The sequence below is a fragment of the Cupressus sempervirens genome, chromosome 4, assembly GCF_028749045.1.
Source record: "Cupressus sempervirens isolate cs-2001-9-10 chromosome 4, ASM2874904v1, whole genome shotgun sequence".
NCBI classification, from domain to species: Eukaryota; Viridiplantae; Streptophyta; class Pinopsida; order Cupressales; family Cupressaceae; genus Cupressus; species Cupressus sempervirens.
In genome coordinates this window covers 686,533,214-686,545,429 of record NC_143121.1, presented here as the reverse complement: position 1 = coordinate 686,545,429, position 12,216 = coordinate 686,533,214, and the positions used below count along the sequence as shown (strand labels likewise).

The window sequence follows — 12,216 nt, the reverse complement described above, 5'->3', positions numbered from 1 at the left end:
TCTTGTAGAGATTTGAGAAGTCCTTCTTCAAGATTAATTTCTTCATCTGAATTAGAAGAAGATTCAGATTCACTAGATTCAGATTTAGGAGTGTTAACTATTTCAGCCATGAACAACCTTTCCCCTTCTTCATTAGGATCACATGACTCTTCATTTGAGTCTTCTTTTGACAAAAGACTTTTCTTTTTGAAATCCTTGAATCTTTTATTTTGATTCCAAGGTTTCTTTTTTGAAAACTTTTTAGTTTTCTCATCATTGTCTTCTAGTTCTCCATTTGGATATTTTGCTGCAAAATGTCCTAACTGACCACAACTGAAACATTTTAGTTTTCCTTTGTATTTCTTTCTCATTCTCCTGACTAATAATGCTTGTAGAGCATATATTAAATCTAAATCACTTTCTTCTTGTTTTTCAGCCTTCAAGGTTATCTCTTTTGATGTAGAACTAGCTTGATTGCTAATTCTCATTTCATAGGCAATTAGGGTTCCTTGTAATTGGTGCAAAGACATTTTAGAAAAACTTTTATTTTCTTCTAAAGTGGAAATTTTAGTTTCAAATTTAGGTAGAACTAACCTTATAACTTTTGAAACTATATCATGTTCTTCAATTTGTTCACCTAGACCTTTTCTAGCATTGACTATTTCATCAATTCTCAAAGAAGTATGCTAAAATATTTTCATCTTCAAGTTATCAAACTGTGTTTTGAGAGTTAACAGTTTTGACTCTTTAAATTTTTCATCTCCTTGATAAATAGTTTCTAGTTTTACCCAAATGTCATTTGCCGATTTATAGTAGAAAACTTTTGCAAACACATCTTTGGTGAGACTACACAGAAGGGCATATCTTGCCTTCTTATCTAGTTCATATGTTAGTTTGTCGTTAGCATCAGTAGGGACTGTTGATAGGACAACATATTTTGTCATAACAACATCCCACATTCTAACATCTAAAGAATGTATAAATGCCTCCATCATAATTTTCCAAAAGACATAGCCATTACCATCAAACAGTGGAGCCTGGTTAAGAGAAGCTCCTTCAGCTTGTGCCATAACTTCCAATAAAAATCTGTAGAACAATTCGTGAAAGGAATCCTATGCTCTGATACAACTTGTTGGAAGTATTGAAGTTCTGAGAGGGGGGTGAATCAGAACTTATAGTTTTAATTCAAAACTAGTTATGGATTTTTCACATTTAACAATTCATAAACTAAATGCATTCAGATTTTTGCTCACAATGGTAATCATTCACCGTGTAACAGAAAGAAAATATCAACTCACAGAAGATAGAAACATGAATTTGTGTTGAGTGGAAAACCCTTGAAAATCCTTATGGTTTCATCAGAGGGAGAAAAACCACTCCATGATCCTATAATTTTATTGAGCTTCAACTCCTTACAATCAGTAGCAACAACTGTTTAGGGATTCAACCCTATATATCTTTTGTTTTTTATTTACAACTTTACAGACGAATAACTGTATGTATTACACCTATACATGTAGGTAAATGTATGATAAAACTTTCAAACTGCAACTTTTAACAAGATCTTCAATGTTTTTGTGTCTCTTTTTCATTCACTGAATCACATGCATATACAATTTTAACAACAATCTCTTTAAATAGAGATGAGATTCATATAGAGACAATCAATTTTAAAACAAACTGAACCAATTAGGACCATTTAAAAAAAATGCCCTCATGATATATATGCAGTTCAAAACAACCTTTTAACCGTTAAACCACCAAACCAACATAAGTCTTTTAAACAACAAAAACAAACTGGTAGATCTTCAAATTTATAGAAACCTCTTTTGAAAATAGTGTTATTAGGGTTTGTAAATGAAACCCCTTTCTATTTTACACAAAAAAAAAAAAAAAAAAACTTCTTACCTTCAAATGAAAATTCTTTGCTTTTGAAAAAAATTCCAACTAATTGTGAATCATTCCAGTCTTTATTTCCCTTTTTCTTTATTTTAAAAAAACATTTTGAGCAATTTCACATGAAATTGATCAGGCATACCTTGTTATGCATACCTGCAAATGAATATTTACCACTTTTTGTTTTGCCTCCATCTTTTCTCTATTTTCATCAAAACCCTTTACCTCTATTCTCTGTTAAGACTTCTTTGCTTTGTTTTTGCCTTGGCTGTTCATTATCATGCACAAAGAGATCAAACAAATAAGTATCGATACAAAAAATAGAAGAAGTAATTTATCAACATGTTCCATACTTTACTATTCAACATTTCATCCTCACAGAGCAGAGAAAACCTTTCTATATTCCGTTTTCACAGAGCAACGAAACATTCTCTTTCAATTTCATAGAGCTACCAGACATTTTTCAAGAACACTTTTTCCAAACAAAACAAATGCCCACAACTGAAAGCAATATTAAGAACTCTTTCAAATCCGCCATACGAAGTTGACATCTGGCGAGCTCCTTTCGAAGCATATTTAACTTACTACATGCATTACTAGTCCTCATTAATGCCACGTACAGCCCGTGCCCAGGATGTTTTAAAAAACATTTACGATGTCATTTTCCCTAGTTTTTAATGCCACAACACTACACCTTCCACATGTCCACGTAAACCTTTTCAATGCATGAGGCCACGTAAACCTTTTAAACTTCCCACCTTGCGATCAGTATGGTCAACAACATACACATCTACATCTGTTTTATCGCATCACAATACTTCAATACAAGACGAGAGTGCACACTCTCATCCTTCACAAAAAAACAACACAAGTTAAAAAGAGAAATAAAACCCCAGTAAAGGCTCATCACAATGCCTTAGTACAAGACCATGGGGACTACTCTCCAAATCCACCAACATTACAAACATAGAGAAAAACACATCTAGAAAAGGCCGTCAGAATGGCCAACATTACCAAGGGCTCACTGTGAAAGTCATGTATTCATGCGTAACAGTTGTAGTGGTGGTGGTCCTCGTGTGATCATGCGTAGTCAGAGGATTATGGTGAGTAGTGAGATGATTATGGTGTGTAATGGTGGCAGGATTATGGTACGTAGTGAGAGGATTGTGATGTGTAGTGGTGGCAAGATCATGGTGTATAGTGAGAGGATTGTGATGAGTAGTGGCAGGATTGTGATGCGTAGTGAGAGGATTGTGAGTATTGTGCTTAGCGAGGGGATTATGATCATGGTGTGTTGGAGCAGTATGGGCCGTATATTTCACCTCTTCTTTCTGAGCCACATGTTGGGCCTTCTCAGCATGAGCCTTACCCTCTGCCTCACTTTCCCTTACTTCCTTCTTGTGGTGAGTTGTATCCTTTTGAGTCCGATCATGCGCTGAAACCTTCTCTATCTGCAATAACACAACATTATATTAACAAAAAGAAGAATGTGAAAAACTTTAACATTTATCCAACAACTAGAAACAAGAGCAGCCATTAACCTTTTCTTGAGCAGAAGCCCCTACCTTTTCCATGCTCTCTTTTGTGTTTGTGACTGCATTGCTCACTTTCTCCTTGGCTGTTGTCGTTGCGTTCTTTGCCGGTTGCATCTTTGCGCTGCTAAATATGTATCACAAGAATATTATGCCTCTTTCGGTAGCACTCGAAAATAACTCGTTTTTTATGTATCTGATTTCAAGGAAGTCTGAATGATGGAAGAGTGTGAGAAGAGGCTATGATATATAGAGATGTTGGTGGAATATTTTATTTAAGATCAAATGATTTCAAGCTCACAGGATACACTGATAGTGATTGTGCAAGATGTATTCATGATAGGAAAAGTACTTCAGGTTACACTTTTCATTTTGGATCAGGTCTAGTATTATGGACTTCAAATAAACAACCAAATGTCACTCTTTCAATAGCTGAAGTAGAGTATGTAGCAGCCACCAAATTGTAGAAAGTCAAGTGATTTGGATGAGAAGCATGTTGAACGAGCTGAAACAATAAGAAGAGGATGCAACAAATCCATATTGTGATAAGAATTCATACAAAGCATAGACAAAAAAAATTCAGTTTTTCACAAAAAAGGCAAACACATTGACACAAGGCATCATTTCATGAGGGAGCTCATCACAAATGGTGAAATTATTTTGAAATATTGCAGACCAGAGCATAAATATGTTGACATCTTCACCAAACCATTGGGACAAGAAAGTTTTATGCATCAAAGAGATCGATTGAGAATCATAGACAGCAGTTGTAATTAAGGGGGAGTTTTTGAATTAATTTTCAACTGCCTCATTTATTTAGCGTGGACTTACTTGCTATCTCCATCTTGTCGTGGCCAGCCAATCATTTTGTGCAAGACTCGGGGTAAAAATAAATATTAAATCATAAATTTCAAGAAACTTCCTAGGGTGGATTTGAAACTTGAATCAAATGTCCTTAATTTTTGCTCCCTCCTTTTGTCTGCAACGTATGGTGAGTTTGAGAGTTTTTATTTTGTGTGTGTGAATAGTCTGAAAACATGGTATGCAACAGCAGAGCAGAATAATCTGAAAAGTAAGAGAAAGAAAAGTTTTTTTGGTATTTTGTACTGAGTGAGCAATATATCCATATTGTTGTTTTATTTAATCAACATGTTGTATATCTTTTAGAAATATATATCAATGTTTCATAGTTTAAATGCAATTTAATCCTTATCTCTATTTTGATATTTTAGTTGATTACATTTTCTTTTCTTTTATCTCTTCTTCCTTTTTCCATCATAGGGTCTGTCAAATTTAACTCCGACATGAAAACACCTAAATTTTAATTTTCTCAAAGAAGAATTTTAAACTCTTAAAAAAAGCTGCTTTTTGCTTCAAGTAATTTATATTATTCAAATTTAACTACAACATGAAGCCACATAAATTTTCATTTTCCCAAGGAAGAATTTTAAACCACCAAAAAAACGTAGACCTTTTGCTTCAAATATTTTAGATTATTCAAATTTATTTGGAAACAACTACCTTACCTTATCCAACTTTGATGATTCAAACTTCATATATTACTAACGAGTGCTTAATTTTTACTCTGCATTAGATTGAAGTGTGGTCAATGAATGACTCCTAGTTTTTTAATACTTATTAGATTGAGGTTATATTAATCATTGTCATTGCTTTCTATGTCAAGATTAAAAACGATGTCTTCACTATTCTGGATTCATCATCGCAGAATTTACCAACATCCCCCAACCATAATGCATTGCCTGAGACTTCAACTAGATCCACTAGTTGAATCTCCTGCAGCTGAAATCCTAGAAAATTGTACTAATATTGTTGAAACCCTAAGGAGGCAATGTGAGAATCTTGAACACGTAAAAGAGCACAAAATAGAGATATTCTTCTATGCAAAGCATGCACAACAACTGTCATGTACAATAATGAACGCATAATAGCACGAAAGAAGCCTACTACTCAAAGCTCTATGGAGTAGATGATATAAGGTATTAGAAGTGGACGTTTCTTATCTACTTGAATAAAATGTGGCATCCATAGTCACAGTGTACTGGTTTATCCAAATTAGAGTTTCCTTGTGCTATAATCTACATATAATAACTGCTCAAAATCTTTTGCAAACTTTGTTCTCTTCAGATGAGCCTGTAAAGTGTTCTCTTATTTACTATGACATGCACACTTTAGAGAATATAAATACTATATTTATATATAATGATACTTATTGGGAGAAACTCCCTTTCTCACCTTTTATTTTTTATTCCTACCTACGATGTCAGCCTAAAAAAAAGAATGATTTTTGGTTTATAACATCTTAGATCATCTTAATCTCTTTCAATTTATGTGTTTTTAGAAAAATATTGAGTAAATTTATTTAAATTTATAATCCCCTAATTAATAACTATTTTAAATTAAATTATTTTTATCAATATAATCAATAGTATACATAGTAAATATAATAAATAATAATAAGGATATCAAGTGCAGTTCCAAATAAAATCTTACATAAAATAATCCATGTGTTATGTATTAAACAGAAGACTGAAATACATAAGCATCCATCTCACATATAATATTATCCCTACGGTACATATCTAAAGGAAGATTTAAATTCAAGGTCTGTTATACAGGAGGGCCACCATGACCCACGATATGCCCAGACTATGATCTTCTAGATGATATTCAACTAATGATATTACAAAAATTTCACCATCATTAGCTCTAGCATTTAAGATTTTCATATTGGGAGGAAATTAGGGGTGTCTCCTTCAGCATTATTAGAGAGATGCCATAACAGAAGATAGTAGAAGCTCAAACATAAGTGGCAGCATGGAGTAAACTCGCCTCATATCTATTATTAAACCTAGATATTCTATGAGGACAGTAGAGGAAGAAAATATACGGTCAAAATCAATAATTTGACAAGTTGTAAATTGAAAGGTTGTTTATTTAGGATGCGTACATATCATGGATTTTTCCAAAAATTTCATGTTGAAAATTTCAGCACTTGATCTTCATAATCTGCATAGTTTGTAGTAAAAAAAAAAACAAAAAAATTGGAAAAAAATCACTATGAATTTGGGAAAAAGAACTTTGACTTTATTTTGTCTTTAGTACTGTTTGACTTTATTTTGTAGAGATATGTGTCCTTCATAATATAAAATATAATATATAATAATGTAATATTGTTTGTAGTGAATTTGTTACAATGATATCGATTAGTAAATATTATTTATCATAAATAAGATTCATTTACAAATCAGGAGCACTAGCAATGAGTCCTACGTCTAATCATATGTTCATTGTAGGTTCTAGGTGTTAGTCATTCATCATATTTAAGACAACATGAAAATGTCAAAATCCAAAATATATTAAGTACATTTTTCCATAGGAAAATATAAATTTAAAATAAGATCAAGTTTATTCATCATATCAAAAGGACAATTTAGTTTTAAATGCATATCAAAATAATTAATTTAGATCTTAGAATTATATCTTCCATTGAAATATATGGATTGGATAATTATTATTTTGGTCTAAGTACGATTAAAATTATCTCTTCAGTCTAAACACATCGATCGGATAACTATTCTTGTTCTAAATGATTTCATCATTAGAAATTTACTGAGGCACATGTTTTCTTCATTGGGTGAATGAGAGAAAATTAAATCATTGAAAAGGAAATTTATGATAAATAGTAAAGCTTAATCTAAAAATTAAATTAAAATGTTAAAATTGTTATGAAAAATATTTCACTAGTAGAATATCTAGTGTGCTTCTCACTCCTAACTATTCTAAAGCATAGGTTGATATGCCACATTTTGCATATATACTCAAGAACACTTTAAAATGGAACCACTAACAATAAATGCTATGAAATTATTGTATGATGGTAATGCAGCTCGTGCACCACAAGTATAGATATTTTCAATAGAGAAGTTGGGGATAGACCTAAAGATGCCTTATGATATAAGTTACACATATGTGATGACATTATCAAATATCGAGCAACATTACTAGAAAAATATAACAAGTATGCGGCATCTAAAGACATTGAAATTGGAACAATTATACACTTGACATAATATAGCTACTCCAAAATGTGCAAAGCATGGTGAGAATATAGTTGAATCATATTTCTAACAAATTTTACCTTATTTACTTGTTGTTTAACCTCTATTACTTACACCTAATTATGTTCTAATTATGTAGCTAGATTGCAATAATGGGGCTTGAGATACCTCATAAAGAACATGCCATTATCAAAAATCTTTTTGCTTTGGAGGTGGAGTGTGAGGATAAGACAAATGTAGATGTACCAAATGCTTCATCCTCAAGATCAAAATTAGGAATCTCTCCCATAGTTAAAATTATACCCAAAAAAAAGATAATTTTTGGTGTAGAAAGAATCAATATAGAAAAAGAAACACCCATCATATTGATGCCTATCAAAAACTTAAATCCATATCAGACAAGGTGGAGTATTAAGGGTCATGTAACTATGAAGAAGGATATGTACTAGTATGTCAAAGATATCAGGCATGAGCAAGTATTTAGTTTTGACATCATCTATAATGTTTGAATAGAGACCCATGTCAATTACTTCAATGAAATAGATAAAAATCATTACGCTAATATGCATGTTGGAGTTGTCTACAGAATTGACCATGGCATTGTTAAAAGTGTAAATAATTTTTATAACAAGCTCAATAGTGGGATAGAGATAATTTTTATCAACATATTTGAAGGTTCTTTGTCATGAGGATGGCCTATCTATCCCAAAGCATCAATTCACTTTCACACCAATTAATGCAATTATGAAGATGCTAGATAATGCAAATATTGATCTTCTTGGAATTGTCTCCCATGTACAAGAAACCTCAACAATTAAAAGAAAAGATGGAACAAAGGTCTCGAGATGTACAATCAAGATGTTGATCATGTCCAAAATTACAATGAATGTTACACTATGGGGAGTAATAGCTAAGTCAGAGGGTGTGGATCTTCAAAAAATAATATGACCTCTAGGAAACTATAGTTCTTGCTATTAAGAATGGAAGAATATATGAATTTAATGGAAGATTCATAACTATCTTAAGTAATACATCTTTTCTAATAAACCCTGTAATACAGGAAATTGAACAATTGAAGCATTGGTATGAGCAAAACATTAACAATCTCCATGTGGCCTTGGGACAGCTTGTTTCCACACCTTTACCAACCACACAAATGAATTGGTGATATTAAACAATGTGTTTTAGCATCATCCAAATAATTTCAATACACATTGGAGGAAACACTAATCCTCTTCAATCTAGAAAAGAATTGTTACCCCTTGTCCTCAAATAGTTAAGAACAACCAGTGCAAAAATGGGCCAAAAAAAGTAAATGATGGAAGTTGGTTTTGCCCAAAATGCAACCAAGATATTTCTGAATGTAATTAGAGATGCATAGCTTAGCTGAAATGACAAGATCACATGGGTGCAATATGGGCTTTGGCATTTGATGAGATTGCAATAGAGCTTATGGGCATGCTAATAGAATAATTATATGATCTACAATTTCATGACAATGCTAAAAAGAGTACCAAACAAGCCATAAGAGATTTACAACATATAAAATATGTCTTCACAATAACATGTGTTTGTGAAATATATAATGGTGAAGAAAATGCAAAGGAAACTATTAAAAAGGTCTCTCCCATAGATTTCATACTAGAGATTAATGCACTGATTGAAAACATTACACATATGTGCATTGTTCAATAGCTCGAGCAAGAAAGTCAATAGATTACACCATACAAAAAAAAAGAGGAAGAATGAAAAGGTGTACTTCAATTTTTATATATATGCATGATCAGTCATTTCCCACCAAACATGAGATGAGAAATGTGCAAAGTGTTGGTATGAAATGAATATAAGCATAATACTTTTTACAATCATTAAAATATGAACTCATTTGATGTACTATTATAGATAAATATGTTGTGTTGAATGAGTGCAAATAAAATTTCATCATGCATCTTAATTTATGATAAGATACTAGAAAACTATTACATCATCAATTATTTAGACACCTATTCTTCACAAAACATCTAGTAGTTTTAATTTTTTTGAAATTGAAATCAAATTGATTAGGCTTATTGTACATTCACAAGCTCATAATGTTATGTCTAATTCATACTTGTGGGTTATATATTGCTATAATTTTGTATTGATGTAGGAGCATCCTAAGATTTCTTGCAATTCTGTATGTTGGGAGTGTTTGGTCTAGAAGTTGTCGACACAGTCACCAAAGGAGTGGTGCTTGATCGCTATTGGGCACGGTTTATTCCTGAGAGCTCTACATGGTCTATGGAGGTTGGCATGATCTATGGAGCTCTGCATGGTCTTGGAACTTGGCGTGGTCTAGGATCTCGAAATGCTCTAGGAGCTCGATAGTGCTTGTGAAATTACTAGTATTCAACATTTTTTTGCTGACACTCAACTTGATCTTGGTTCCTCTTGGTGTCGAGATGTCTATGAGTTGACTTTTGGCATTTAATTAATGTATGCATATTTAATCTTTGTTGTAGCTAACTTATGGCTCAATATATATTTAATGTAAGGGATTTAATTTAGTTTGTAATGACTAGGCTAACTTGTGGTTTAGTTGGGTATAAGTAGGAGGTTTTTTGGTTTCTTTAGATATATTCATTTAGCTTGGAGAAGGGTAGGAAGGGTAGATGCAAATTTTGAAGAGCTAGGACTGTGGCTTGAGAACTAGAGGATTGCTTGTTGGACCTGAGGGTAAAAATGTGGATTCTTCTTGGTGTTCCTATCTAGTTGTGGATCTAGCCTAGCTAGGATTGAGACTGTAAGTTGGATCTTGTGGGATCTTGCAAAATTGATATTGTAATTGGTGTTTGTATTTTGACCTAACTTGGAAGGCCTTACATCTGGGCATATTACATGTAAGGACCTAAAAGTACAAAGTTGTGTCACCTTTTAGGCTAACCTATCAAAATGACTGAATTTGAGTATTTCTATCTAAAAATGAATTTTGTCCAAACATATGATCTAGATAATTTCATTGTAGCTAAGTTATATATGGTCTCACACTTTTCCAATTGGAAATATCTATTAAATGCATGTTTTATACTAGTTTGTATCCAATTACTAAAGAAATACAATTATTTCAAAAAAGTGACATTTCAATAACTCTTACTATTTTTATGATATTTTTTTAATAACATATAAACACCATTTTATAGAGCTCTGAGTCAAGAATATTTTTCATATAGAGTTTATAGTGGTTTAATTAGATATAGTATATTATAACTAAAAAAATTTACAAGTACATATTTTAACACTCGAAAATATGTCAATTTTGAGAAAAAAAATATATTAAATCATATCAAAAAATTTTTTAAATCACATGACATTCTAGAGGAGAGAGTCCTCTTTTAGAATGTATAATTTTTCTCTTGGTTAGAATAGATTTATTTTGAAAAATGTGCAATTTCAGGTGAGTTGAAATATGAATCCTTATAAAAGAGAAAATATACATCTAAAGCTGATTTTTATTTTTTATTGTTCTAGCTATATATGTTATCTATAACATAGTCTGAGATCAAAAGGAAATAACTATATTTCCATCTAGTTTTATGGTGGGAACTAGACCCCTAATTTTAAGCATTTTTTATAAGCTAAAAAAATTATCTATAAAAATTAGGAAAATATATCAATTCTTATTCCAAATAATTATTGAAAATTATAATCCTAAACATCATCCATTTCTATACATTTCATTAGTTTACTTCATTTTCAAATTCAAAATAATAATACCAATTTTATGTCATTGAAAGTGAATAGTTATACTTTTGTTAGCCTTTTCCATCACAAAAGGGTGACACAAGTTTGTGTTTTTACCCGTAATCAATTATTTTATGAATAAAGAGTTGTGTTTTGGTATTAGATCTTGCATTCTTCTTTCTCACAGCTGTGTTTCCTCTATGTGGTTATTTGGTGGGGGTTTGGACATCTCCTTTGGGGATTTTCCTACCTTGCACTACATCAAGTGGAATCAAAGTGAAGGTTGTTCTTGTATGTGTTGACAAATCATCGAAGTTGAGGTAGTCTGCACCAAGATCTTTGGTTGGAGAAAGTCGATCTTATGGGAGCTGATTGATCTTTTGGATTGGTGGATCTATTTTGTATTTGTGAAAATTTTGGAAAATGCTTCCAAGAATATTAGACCCTAGGGCAATTGATGATCCTAGTGATGTTATGGAAGAAAGGATATCAGAGAAGATTAGAGAAGAGTTTAGATCTAAGATTGCATTGATGAAGAGTGACATGATTGTTGAAATTGTGTGTGCTTTAGGTGGCAGACCTAGGCATGTGGGTACTGAAGGTAGCTATGAGGGAGTTTCTAAAGACTTTGAATTTTTTGGGTCTAGTGGTGAGGATAGAACTAATACTATGGAGAGACCTATTGGAACTAGGTTTGGTTAGGTTGCCAGACCTAGATCTTAGTTAGTTAAAGCATAAGATGGAGGTTTCTAATTTCTCAAGTGCTTTAACTCCCAAAGACCTGATTGATTGGATTGGTGAATTGGAAGACTACTTTGAGCTTAATGATATTGAGGATCCACTCAAAGTGAGGTTGACACAATCTAAGTTGAAAGGACATGTTTCTCTTTGGTGGAAGGAATTGTAGAGAGACAGATAGGAGAAAGGTGAATTGAAGATCTCTAGATAGAGATTGATGGTGACTAAGTTGAAGGCTAAGTTCATTCCTATTGATTATGAACTTGAGTTGC

The 12,216-nt window shown here is 32.2% G+C and overlaps 1 protein-coding gene across 1 annotated transcript; it reads right to left on the bottom strand.

Moving 5' to 3' along the window:
* Positions 1 to 2,665: 2,665 nt before the first annotated feature.
* On the bottom strand, positions 2,666 to 3,524 carry LOC149563123 (uncharacterized). Its single transcript, XM_089828070.1, has 3 exons — positions 3,417 to 3,524; positions 2,901 to 3,326; positions 2,666 to 2,725 (listed from the first exon to the last, which is right to left on the bottom strand). Exons 1-3 carry the CDS (start codon positions 3,522 to 3,524, stop codon positions 2,666 to 2,668), a joined length of 594 nt encoding a protein of 197 aa, XP_089684196.1.
* Positions 3,525 to 12,216: the final 8,692 nt, after the last annotated feature.

Coding starts and splice junctions, on each gene's coding strand:
- LOC149563123 (XM_089828070.1), bottom strand. CDS start 3,524: ATGCAACCGGCAAAGAACGCAACGACAACAGCCAAGGAGAAAGTGAGC. Junction 3,327..3,416: donor GGGCTTCTGCTCAAGAAAAG/GTTAATGGCTGC, acceptor GTGTTATTGCAG/ATAGAGAAGGTTTCAGCGCA. Junction 2,726..2,900: donor ATGAATACATGACTTTCACA/GTGAGCCCTTGG, acceptor TTTTTTGTGAAG/GATGAGAGTGTGCACTCTCG.